Raw genomic sequence first — 13,350 nt, 5'->3', positions numbered from 1 at the left:
AGACAAATATAATAAGAATTTACTTACCGATAATTCTATTTCTCGGAGTCCGTAGTGGATGCTGGGGTTCCTGAAAGGACCATGGGGAATAGCGGCTCCGCAGGAGACAGGGCACAAAAAAGTAAAGCTTTTACCAGATCAGGTGGTGTGCACTGGCTCCTCCCCCTATGACCCTCCTCCAGACTCCAGTTAGGTACTGTGCCCGGACGAGCGTACACAATAAGGGAGGCAATTTGAATCCCGGGTAAGACTCATACCAGCCACACCAATCACACCGTACAACTTGTGATCTAAACCCAGTTAACAGTATGATAACAGAAAGAGCCTCTTAAAGATGGCTCCTTAACAATATAACCCGAATTTGTTAACAATAACTATGTACAGTATTGCAGATAATCCGCACTTGGGATGGGCGCCCAGCATCCACTACGGACTCCGAGAAATAGAATTATCGGTAAGTAAATTCTTATTTTCTCTATCGTCCTAAGTGGATGCTGGGGTTCCTGAAAGGACCATGGGGATTATACCAAAGCTCCCAAACGGGCGGGAGAGTGCGGATGACTCTGCAGCACCGAATGAGAGAATTCCAAGTCCTCTTTTGCCAGGGTATCAAATTTGTAGAATTTTACAAACGTGTTTTCCCCCGACCACGTAGCTGCTCGGCAGAATTGTAATGCCGAGACCCCTCGGGCAGCCGCCCAAGATGAGCCCACCTTCCTTGTGGAATGGGCCTTAACAGATTTAGGCTGTGGCAGGCCTGCCACAGAATGAGCAAGTTGAATTGTGTTACAAATCCAACGAGCAATCGTCTGCTTAGAAGCAGGGGCACCCAACTTGTTGGGTGCATATAGTATCAACAGCGAGTCAGATTTTCTGACTTCAGCCGTCCTTGAAATGTATATTTTTAAGGCTCTGACAACGTCCAACAACTTGGAGTCCTCCAAGTCGCCAGTGGCCGCAGGCACCACAATAGGTTGGTTCAGGTGAAACGCTGATACCACCTTAGGGAGAAAATGCGGACGAGTCCTCAGTTCTGCCCTATCCGAATGGAAGATTAGATAAGGGCTTTTATAAGATAAAGCCGCCAATTCAGATACTTTCCTGGCGGAAGCCAGGGCCAGTAACATAGTCACTTTCCATGTGAGATATTTAAAATCCACCTTATTCAATGGTTCAAACCAATGGGATTTGAGGAAATCTAAAACTACATTTAGATCCCACGGTGCCACCGGAGGCACCACAGGAGGCTGTATATGCAGTACTCCTTTAACAAAAGTCTGTACCTCAGGAACTGAGGCCAATTCTTTTTGGAAGAATATTGACAGGGCCGAAATTTGAACCTTAATAGATCTCAATTTGAGACCCATAGACAATCCTGATTGTAGGAAATGTAGGAAACGACCCAGTTGAAATTCCTCCGTCGGAACACTCCGATCCTCGCACCACGCGACATATTTTCGCCAAATGCGGTGATAATGTTTCGCGGTGACTTCCTTCCTTGCCTTAATCAAGGTAGGAATGACTTCTTCTGGAATGCCTTTCCCTTTTAGGATCTGGCGTTCAACCGCCATGCCGTCAAACGCAGCCGCGGTAAGTCTTGAAAGAGACAGGGACCCTGTTGTAGCAGGTCCCTTCTCAGAAGTAGAGGGCACGGGTCGTCCGTGACCAACTCTTGAAGTTCCGGGTACCAAGTCCTTCTTGGCCAATCCGGAGCCACTAGTATTGTTCTTACTCCTCTTCACCGTATAATCTTCAATACCGTTGGTATGAGAGGCAGAGGAGGAAACACATATACTGATTTGTACACCCAAGGTGTTACCAGTGCGTCCACAGCTATTGCCTGTGGATCTCTTGACCTGGCGCAATACTTGTCCAGTTTCTTGTTGAGGCGAGACGCCATCATGTCTACCATTGGTCTTTCCCAACAGTTTATTAGCATGTGGAAGACTTCTGGATGAAGACCCCCCTCTCCCGGGTGAATATCGTGTCTGCTGAGGAAGTCTGCTTCCCAGTTGTCCACGCCCGGGAAGAACACTGCTGACAGTGCTATTACGTGATTCTCCGCCCAGCGAAGAATCTTGGCAGCTTCTGCCATTGCACTCCTGCTTCTTGTGCCGCCCTGTCTGTTTACATGGGCGACCGCCGTGATGTTGTCCGACTGAATCAACACCGGTTTTCCTTGCAGGAGTGGTTCCGCCTGGCTTAGAGCATTTTAGATTGCTCTTAGTACCAGAATGTTTATGTGAAGAGACTTTTCCAGGTTCGTCCATACCCCCTGGAAGTTTCTTCCTTGTGTGACTGCTCCCCAACCTCTCAGGCTGGCGTCCGTGGTCACCAGGATCAAATCCTGTATGCCGAATCTGCGGCCCTCCAATAGATGAGCCTTTTGCAACCACCACAGAAGATATACCCTTGTCCTTGGCGACAGGGTTATTCGCAGGTGCATCTGAGGATGCGACCCTGACCATTTGTCCAACAGATCCCTTTGGAAAATTCTTGCATGGAATCTGCCGAATGGAATTGCTTCGTAAAAAGCCACCATTTTTCCCAGGACTCTTGTGCATTGATGTACAGACACCTTTCCTGGTTTTAGGAGGTTCCTGACAGGTCGGATAACTCCTTGGCTTTTTCCTCGGGAAGAAAAACCTTTTTCTGAACCGTGTCCAGAATCATCCCTAGGAACAGCAGACGTATCGTCGGAAAACAGCTGCGATTCTTGGAATATTTAGAATCCAGTCGTGCCGTCGAAGAACTACTTTAGATAGTGCTCTTCCGACCTCCAACTGTTCTCTGGAACTTGCCCTTTTTAGGTCGTGCAAGTAAGGGATAATTTAGATGCCTTTTTTCTTTGAAGAAACATCTTTTCGGCCATTACCTTGGTAAAAAGGCCCGGGGTGCCGTGGATAATTCAAACGGCATCGTCTGAAACTGATATTGACAGTTCTGTACCACGAACCAGAGGTACCCTTGATGAGAAGGACAAAATTTGGACATGGAGGTAATCCTTGATGTCCAGGGACACCATATAGTCCCCTTTTTTCCGGTTCGCTATCACTGCTCTGAGTGACTTTATCTCGATTTGAACCTTTTATGTAAGTGTTCAAAACATTTTAGATTTAGACTATGTGTCACCAAGCCGTCTGGCTTCAGTACCACAATATAGTGTGGAAAAATAATACCCTTTTCCTTGTCGTAGGAGGGGTACTTTGATTATCACCTGCTGGATATACAGCTTGTGAATTGTTTCCAATGCTGCCTCCCTGTCGGAGGGAGCCGTTGGTAAAGCAGACTTCAGGAACCTGCGAGGAGAAGATGTCTCGACTCTCCAATCTTTACCCCTGGGATAATACTCGTACGATCTAGGGGTCAACTTGCGAGTGATCCCACTGCGCCCTGAGACTCTTGAGACTACCCCCCCACCTTGAGTCCGCTTGCACGGCCCCAGCGTCATGCTGAGGACTTGGCAGACGCGGTGGAGGGCTTCTTTTCCTGGGAAAGGGCTGCCTGCTGCAGTCTACTTCCCTTACCTCTATGTCTGGGCAGATATGACTGGCCTTTTGCCTGCATGCCCTCATGGGAAAGGAAAGATTGAGGCTGAAAAGACGGTGTCTTTTTTAGCTGAGATGTAACTTGGGGTAAAAAAGGTTGGATTTCCCAGCTGTTGCTGTGGTCCCCAGGTCCGATGGACCGACCCCCAAATAACTCCTTCCCTTTATACAGCAATACTTCCATCTGCCGTATGGGATCTGTATCACCTGACCACTGTCGTGTCCCTGACATCTTCTGGGAGATATGGACAACGCACTTATCTTGATGCCAGAGAGCAAATATCCCTCTGTGCATCTCACATACATATATATAGAATGCATCCTATTAAATGCTCTACATGAATAAAATATTTTCAGTCAGGGAATCCGACCAAGCCAACCCAGCACTGCATCTCCAGGCTGATGGCGATCGCTGGTCGCAGTATAACCACCGTATGTGTGTATATACTTTTTAGGATATTTTTCCAGCTTCCTATCAGCTGGCTCCTTGAGGGCGGCCGTATCTGGAGACGGTAACGCCACTTGATAAGCGTGTGAGCGCCTTATCACCCTAAGGGGTGTTTCCCAACGTACCCTAATTTCTGGCGGGAAAGGGTATAACGCCAATATTTGCTATCGGGGTAACCCTACGCATCATCACACACTTCATTTTATTTTATCTGATTCAGGAAAAACTACAGGTAGTTTTTTCACTCCCACATAATACCCTTTCTTGTGGTACTTGTAGTATCAGAAACACGTAACACCTCCTTCATTGCCCTTAACGTGTGGCCCTAATGAGAAATACGTTTGTTTATTCACCGTCGACACTGTATTCAGTGTCCGTGTCTGTGTCTGTGTCGACCGACTGAGGTAAATGGGCGTTTTTAAAACCCCTGACGGTGTTTCTGAGACGCCTGGACCGGTCCTAATAGATTGTCGGCCGTCTCATGTCGTCAACCGACCTTGCAGCGTGTTGACATTCTCACGTAATTCTCTAAATAAGCCATCCATTCCGGTGTCGACTCCCTAGAGAGTGACATCACCATTACAGGCAATTTCTCCGCCTCCTCACCAACATCGTCCTCATACATGTCGACACACACGTACCGACACAGCACACACACCGGGAATGCTCTGACAGAGGACAGGACCCACTAGCCCTTTGGGGAGACAGAGGGAGAGTCTGCCAGCACACACCAAAAACGCTATAATTATATAGGGACAACCTTATATAAGTGTTTCTCCCTTATAGCATCTTTTATATATATACAATATCGCCAAAATCAGTGCCCCCCCTCTCTGTTTTAACCCTGTTTCTGTAGTGCAGTGCAGGGGAGAGCCTGGGAGCCTTCTCTCCAGCTTTTCTGTGAGAGAAAATGGCGCTGTGTGCTGAGGAGATAGGCCCCGCCCCTTTTTCGGCGGGCTCGTCTCCCGCTATTTTTGAAGTTAGGCAGGGGTTAAATATCTCCATATAGCCTCTGTGGGCTATATGTGAGGTATTTTTTGCCTCTAATAAGGTTTTTATTTGCCTCTCAGAGCGCCCCCCCCAGCGCTCTGCACCCTCAGTGACTGCCGTGTGAAGTGTGCTGAGAGGAAAATGGCGCACAGCTGCAGTGCTGTGCGCTACCTTTAGAAGACTGCAGGAGTCTTCAGCCGCCGATTCTGGACCTCTTCTGTCTTCAGCATCTGCAAGGGGGCCGGCGGCGCGGCTCCGGTGACCATCCAGGCTGTACCTGTGATCGTCCCTCTGGAGCTTGATGTCCAGTAGCCAAGAAGCCAATCCATCCTGCACGCAGGTGAGTTGACTCCTTCTCCCCTCAGTCCCTCGCTGCAGTGATCCTGTTGCCAGCAGGAATCACTGTAACATAAAAAACCTAGCTAAACTTTCTCTAAGCAGCTCTTTAGGAGAGCCACCTAGATTGCACCCTTCTCGGCCGGGCACAAAAATCTAACTGGAGTCTGGAGGAGGGTCATAGGGGGAGGAGCCAGTGCACACCACCTGATCTGGTAAAAGCTTTACTTTTTTGTGCCCTGTCTCCTGCGGAGCCGCTATTCCCCATGGTCCTTTCAGGAACCCCAGCATCCACTTAGGACGATAGAGAAAAATATAATACTATTTCAAGCATCTGTATAATGAGCAACTGTTCTCAATCTTATAACTGACCAGCAGTTGCCAGTGAACAATTATTCACCTATAAATCACAAAGAACAATCTACACAACAAACTACTGTCACTGTATTTTTATATTTCAGTCATAATAGTTTCTACACATATACAGTACGTACAGAAGAAAACAGACATTACAAGATGAGTAGTTGTTTGCAGATGGTGGTATAAAGCATCCACTGAAACAGGCTTTGTTGTCACCATATTTGCGATCTTTCTGTGCATCTGTAATGCAGGCACATTATTCAGTCACAGAAATAAAACTGAGGCAGGCATATATTGTTAAAAAAATCAATGACAATTATTTATGTGATCCAGGCAAGGCTTGTGTCAGGACTTAATAGATACCTCTGTCAGTCAAGTAGGACTACACTGACCAGTACACACTTGACACACAATGGCGTAAAATCTGAGACAAGATGGCAGGTCACTATACCGTCATCATGGGTCTCTCTGTTCTTCCGTCTGTGACGTTCTCTCCTGTGGCTAACGACAGAGTCTGTTCCTGTCTCATTATCTAGTCCATCCCGACTGCTGCCAGCGTTTGGACTGTAATAAATGGAAAAGTCATATATTCACTATAAACAGCAGTACACAGTATACTGAAGAATATTTCAGTCTCAGTTTCCACATCATATACACACATGTGCCAACTATTCCTCTTTACAAGCGCAGTCCCTTGTTGGATCCCAATCCCCTTTTTCTGATCAAACTCACTTTAGAGTCTTAAGTGTAGATCCCTAAAGATAAACTCTGCTATTCCCTGAAAGCATAATCCCTAACGAGTAAAATATAAATACTTCACACAGATTTACAATAGTCAGGAGAAGCACAAAAAAGTTTTTTGCTTTATTTATTTTTTAAATCTGTATCCATATAGGCCATTTATATTGCCATGCAGGTGGTACCCTAAAGCAGGCCTGGCCAATCTGTGTCTCTCCAGCTGTTGTGACACTACAAATCGCAGCATGCCCTGCCACAGTTTTGCTATTAAGGAATGCTAAAACTGTGGTAAGGCATGCTGGGATATCTAGTTTCACAACAGTTGGAGATGTCTGCCCTAGAGAGTATGGGATTGTCACAAGGTCCAGGTGTCAGAACCTGATGTGTAATGATTGGAATTCCGATTGCTGAATACCAGTATGATGGAAGAAACAGGGAGGAGCTGGTCAGGAAAGCCAAAGGTCATTATATATTAACCGATGGTGCCAGAGCAGAACAGCAGACAAGGAGAATTCAGGAGGCATGGGTGGGGCCAGAGTTTGGTGCACAGTATTGGAAACACCAGGGCAATGGAAGGCTAGGGAAATGCAGTAAACGTAGTCAATGGGCAAATAGAGGGTCTGGTTTATATGCGGCAATACACTGCAGAGCATAAGACAGGGATGTGGTCAAAGAAGAATCATTGGGCCTGTAACAGCCAGATACAACATGTAGCGCTTGAAAGCACTGCAGTGCAGGACGAGTTTTATTACACAGGCTGAAGGCAGGTATTATCAGGCAAGGTGACAGACCCAGAATGGCATACAGGTGTCATGGCATCTAGTTTGTGGGTAGTTTCAGAATGCACTGGCGGCAAAGTGGTGCATCCGTACCAGTGAGCAATCTGCCGGAACCAACTCTGCAGCAACTCCTGCGACTAAGTACTGCTTGTGACATGGATAAATAGAGCGCAAGTTTATTTCTTTACTGTTATATTTAGAAGTACTGTCTAATGCTGTCTTAGCTACTGTACTGCCCATTCAGCCTAAAGTATTTACAGCTATTTGACTGTGTATAAACCAGCTCTTTGTTACATGTTAGCTTCCATATTTGAGAGACGAGTGCTTTTGAGTTTAATTAAATTTTAGTGTTGTTTGTAGCATAGATGTTAGACCTTGCAAACATGAGGGCCCTCGACATTGGGTTGCAAGCTTAAATGTTTTGATCTAAGGCAGAGGTTCCCAAACTGTGTGCCGTGGCTCCCTGGGGTGCTTCGGGACACTTGCAGGGGTGCCCAAGGTTGGTGGTCCAGGACCAATTCAAATTATTCATGGTCAATATAATAGGCAAAACCAGTGCTGGTGGCTGCCAGTCATAAAATATGTGGCCAAACAGAAGCAAATCTTGCTCCTCACCACACAACTGACCCTAAAGGTGTGTACACACGGTAAGATATTTTCTTCCGATTCTGACTATATAGTCAGAATCGGAAGAAAATATAGTGCAGATCGCAAGGTGACAGTCACCTTGCGATCCCGATTCGATGCCGATGCGCGGCCCCGCGCGGTCGGCATCGGAAGAAAAAATAGGCTGTGCAGGCAAGTCAATCCTGACTATCTCTATAGAAGAGATAGTCAGGATTGAAATCGCACATAGCCAGCATCGCAAGCACAGTTATTATGTGCTTGCGATACTGGCTAAGTGCCGACCCGGCCCCCTGTCGCACGGTGAGAATCGGATAAGTCCGAATCTCACCGTGTGTATGCACCCTTAGGATGACATATAAACGCGATCTACTTAATGTAATATTTCTTTCTAAATTTCTCAATAAGAAATTTTTGGCCTAGGGGTGCCGTGAAAAAAATTCTGATATTCTAGGGTGCCGTGATTTAAAAAAGTTTGGAAACAATTCCGAGTTGATCGCAGCAGCAAATTTGTTAGCACCAAACAAAAGTAATTGAAGCGCTGTACAGCCAGAATTCAGATTTTATAAATTTAATATCACAATATAGACAAAACACATAAACATACAACACTAAACACACTGCCGGTGTATAAAATATACTTAAAATGACAATTACTTCAGAGATTGATTGGTCCTAAACAACCTAGCCATTGGAAATACATCATATAACCCTCTCCATTCTCTATAAAACACCGGAATGATCAGTCTTCGTTTGTTAATTGATCCGTGCACAATAGCAAGTATTTAATCACAGCTTTTTAATAAAATTAAATATATCTTGCTGGTCATCCGTTATTCGTCCAGATCATGCAAAAAGTTAGTGCAAATTCATGTCAGACTCTGTCCACAGTTGTTAGTTGAATAATGCATGCATAAATATATAATAGCCTTTAATAAAGCCCAAAGCAAAATTGCAATAGATTAATAGATGGGTGAAAAACCATCCGAAGCAGAGTATAAAGTCACAGCTGATGCGTTTCCAAATTAGTGCATTTTAGATCACTTTAACTTGTTAGTAGATAGCAAGCACTCACAGCTTAATGCATACCCCGTCAGCATGGGTTAATAGAAGGACACTGGAATCTTAGTTGGCTTACTGTGCAATGATCACACCCAGTAGCTGCAAACTATACTGGGAAAAGATTCCCCCTCAAGCGGCAGAAAGTGCTGTATACCGCCGTAGCTTATCCGGGGTCCCGCCGCACCAAGTCCGTTCGATTGATGTCCCACCAATGGTCAAAAAGGTCACAGCCGTGCATAAAGAGCAACCTCAGCGCGTTTCTCCGCCTCTATACTCTGCGGCTTCCTCAGGAGTAATGATACTTGTGTTCTCATCCATTCATTTAAATAGTGGGTAACTCCTCCATTTACGGGCACTCTGACATTGCGCATGCGCTTTCTATGCGCTCCACTTGCGTGTCACCGCTCATCAGGTTCCACATACCACTGATTAACACATGCGCACTATGTGCGCGACATTTGTCACATCACTAATTGGTGTATGCGTGGTTCGTACGCAACGTATATCATCCATAACCAAACTCAATTTTAATATATGTATCATCATATTAATGCCAATTGTATTTCCAATGGTAATTATTTACATTCGTGTTGACACATAATCTGCAGACTTCTCTAATCATTTAAACATTCCTATTATGTATACAAATTACCCTGAATCATAACGGTCATTTCTCCACCCTGAGATCATTGTTGAGATCATACCTGGGGGTCTAGATGTTAGATATTAATTTATAGGAAAGATAGGGATCACTAATCGATTAAGTTATGTATTAATTATTTGGGTCATTGACATCATGTGCTAAATTAGGGGGAATTCCCTATAGGTTATAATACTGCGGTGTGTCGGTAGGGAGGTGAATCTCCCTTCTGACATGCAGGTAGTAGCTTTTTTATGTCAATTTATTAGTGTATGGTTTTAGGTAGATCTAGAAATAGGTCACCATATCTTAATAGTATCGATAAAGCGTGGAGAAATTACCGTTATGATTCAGGGTAATTTGTATACATAATAGGAATGTTTAAATGATTAGAGAAGTCTGCAGATTATGTGTCAACACGAATGTAAATAATTACCATTGGAAATACAATTGGCATTAATATGATGATACATATATTAAAATTGAGTTTGGTTATGGATGATATACGTTCCGTACGAACCACGCATACATCAATTAGTGATGTGACAGATGTCGCGCACATAGTGCGCATGTGTTAATCAGTGGTATGTGGAACCTGATGAGCGGTGACACACAAGTGGAGCGCATAGAAAGCGCATGCGCAATGTCAGAGTACCCGGAAATGGAGGAGTTACCCACTATTTAAATGAATGGATGAGAACACGAGTATCATTACTCCTGAGGAAGCCGCCGAGTATAGAGGCGGAGAAACGCGTTGAGGTTGCTCTTTATGCACGGCTGTGACCTTTTTGACCATTGGTGGGACATCAATCAAACGGACTTGGTGCGGCGGGACCCCGGACAAGCTACGGCGGTATACAGCACTTTCTGCCGCTTGAGGGGGAATCTTTTCCCAGTATAGTTTGCAGCTACTGGGTGTGATCATTGCACAGTAAGCCAACCAAGATTCCAGTGTCCTTCTATTAACCCATGCTGACGGGGTATGCATTAAGCTGTGAGTGCTTGCTATCTACTAACAAGTTAAAGTGATCTAAAATGCACTAATTTGGAAACGCATCAGCTGTGACTTTATACTCTGCTTCGGATGGTTTTTCACCCATCTATTAATCTATTGCAATTTTGCTTTGGGCTTTATTAAAGGCTATTATATATTTATGCATGCAATATTCAACTAACAACTGTGGACAGAGTCTGACATGAATTTGCACTAACTTTTTGCATGATCTGGACTGTGGGTCTAAATAACGGATGACCAGCAAGATATATTTAATTTTATTAAAAAGCTGTGATTAAATAATTGCTATTGTGCACGGATCAATTAACAAACGAAGACTGATCATTCCGGTGCTTTATAGAGAATGGAGAGGGTTATATGATGTATTTCCAATGGCTAGGTTGTTTAGGACCAATTAATCTCTGAAGTAATTGTCATTTTAAGTATATTTTATACACCGGCCATGTGTTTAGTGTTGTATGTTTATGTGTTTTGTCTATATTGTGATACAGGTTGAGTATCCCATATCCAAATATTCCGAAATACGGAATATTCCGAAATACGGACTTTTTTGAGTAAGAGTGAAATAGTGAAACCTTTGTTTTTTGATAGCTCAATGTACACAACCTTTGTTTAATACACAAAGTTATTAAAAATATTGTATTAAATGACCTTTAGGCTGTGTGTGTATAAGGTGTATATGAAACATAAATTAATTGTGTGAATGTAGACACACTTTGTTTAATGCACAAAGTTATAAAAAATATTGGCTAAAATTACCTTCAGGCTGTGTGTATAAGGTGTATATGAAACATAAATGCATTCTGTGCTTAGATTTAGGTCCCATCGCCATGATATCTCATTATGGTATGCAATTATTCCAAAATACGGAAAAATCCGATATCCAAAATACCTCTGGTCCCAAGCATTTTGGATAAGGGATACTCAACCTGTATTAAATTTATAAAATCTGAATTCTGGCTGTACAGCGCTTCAATTACTTTTGTTTGGTGGTACTTTTTTGGGAGAATCAGTGATCTCTTTTTTCTTTGAAGCTGCAGTACACCCAGATAGAAGTGGGTTATTTTATTTGGGAAATTCCCCCTAAATTAAGTCAGCGCCTAGACAAATCTTTTTTCAAATTTGTTAGCAGTTGGGTAAAACCATGGTGGTCATTCCGAGTTGATCGCTCGCTAGCTGCTTTTAGCAGCATTGCACACGCTAGGCCGCCGGGTGGGTTATATTGTTTCTGTGCAGGGTAAATACTGGCTGCTTTATTTCTACACTGCAATGTAGATTTCAGTTTGAACACATCCCACCCAAATCTAACTCTCTCTGCACATGTTATATCTGCCCCCCCCCCCCTCCCCTGCACTGCACATGGGCCTTCATTCCGAGTTGTTCGCTCGCTGCCAATTTTAGCAGAATTGCTAATAGGCTAAAATCCGGCAGTTCTGCGCATGCGTATGCACAGCAGGGCACACGCGCTAAGCAAATTTACACAAAACTATGCTATTTTACTCACAGGCGAACAAAGCTTTTCAATCGCTCTGCTGATTGACAGGAAGTGGGTGTTTCTGGGCGGAAACTGGCCATTTTCAGGGAGTGTGCTAAAAACCGCAGGCGTGCCAGGTAAAAACGCAGGAGTGGCTGGAGAAACGGAGGAGTGGTTGGTCGGACGCAGAGTAGGTCTGGAGCTACTCAGAAACTGCAAGGAAATTGCTTTCGTTAGCAATTCTGCTAACATTAGCAGAATTGCTAATCTTTCGTTAGCAATTGCTAATCTTTCGTTAGCAATTCTGCTATGCTAAGATACACTCCCAGAGGGCGGCGGCTTTGTGTTTGCATTTCTGCTAAAAGTAGCTAGCGAGCGAACAACTCGGAATGAGGGCCATGGGGGGTGATTCCGAGTTGTTCGCTCGCTAGCTGCTTTTAGCAGCATTGCACACGCTAAGCCACCTCCCTCTGGGAGTGTATCTTAGCATAGCAGAATTGCGAACGAAAGATTATCAGAATTGCGAATAGAAATTTCTTAGCAGTTTCTGAGTAGCTCCAGACCAGCTCAGCCATTGCGACCAGCTCAGTCCTTTTCGTTCCTGGTTTGACGTCACAAACACACCCAGCGTTTGCCCAACCACTCCCCCGTTTCTCCAGCCACTCCTGCGTTTTGCAACTCGAACACCTGCGTTTTCCCGCACACTCCCATAAAACGGCCAGTTTCCGCCCAGAAACACCCACTTCCTGTCAATCACACCACTACGATCAGCACAGCGGTGAAAAAGCTTCGTTATGCTGTGAGTAAAATACCTAACTTTTGTGTAAAATAACTAAGCGCATGCGCTCTGCGAACCTTGCGCATGCGCAGTAAGCGACTAATCGCAGTATAGCAAAAATCGGCAACGAGCGAACAACTCGGAATGACCCCCATGGTTTTGCCCAACTGCTAACAAATTTGTTAGCTAATTTGTTAGCTAATGGGCAAAACCATGGGCCTAATTCAGACCTGATCGCTGCTGTGCGTTTTCGCACAGCAGCTGATCAGGTCTGAACTGCGCATGCGCCGGCACCGCAGTGCGCTGGCGCATGCCAGACAGCCGAAGACTATCTCAGCCCTGCGATCGCCTCTGCCTGATTGACAGGCAGTGGCGGTCGCTGGGCGGGCCGGCAGTGTTTGCCCGCCGTTTAGGGGGTGCCCAATGCAGGCGTGCCCGGACCTCACATGCAGCCGCTGCAATCCTCACAGCGACGAGTAGCTCCTGCCAGCGGAGCTACTCCTAAAGTACAAAAGCATCGCCCCTGTGCGATGCTTTTGTACTTGTGCGGGGGGGATT

At 45.0% G+C, this 13,350-nt stretch overlaps 1 protein-coding gene across 4 annotated transcripts in view; it reads right to left on the bottom strand.

Moving 5' to 3' along the window:
• Positions 1-13,350, bottom strand: part of DVL1 (dishevelled segment polarity protein 1) — a 533,415-nt gene that overhangs the window by 293,203 nt on the left and 226,862 nt on the right. For all 4 annotated transcript variants that reach the window (XM_063943028.1, XM_063943025.1, XM_063943027.1 and 1 more), the window contains exon 4: positions 6,134-6,246. In XM_063943028.1, the coding sequence (XP_063799098.1) occupies positions 6,134-6,246 (113 nt within the window). The remainder of the gene's footprint in view (positions 1-6,133; positions 6,247-13,350) is intronic.

The sequence above is a fragment of the Pseudophryne corroboree genome, chromosome 10 (assembly GCF_028390025.1).
Source record: "Pseudophryne corroboree isolate aPseCor3 chromosome 10, aPseCor3.hap2, whole genome shotgun sequence".
Classification (NCBI taxonomy): domain Eukaryota; kingdom Metazoa; phylum Chordata; class Amphibia; order Anura; family Myobatrachidae; genus Pseudophryne; species Pseudophryne corroboree.
The sequence above is the reverse complement of the archived record's forward strand: the minus strand, read 5'-3'. Positions and strand labels throughout refer to the sequence as shown.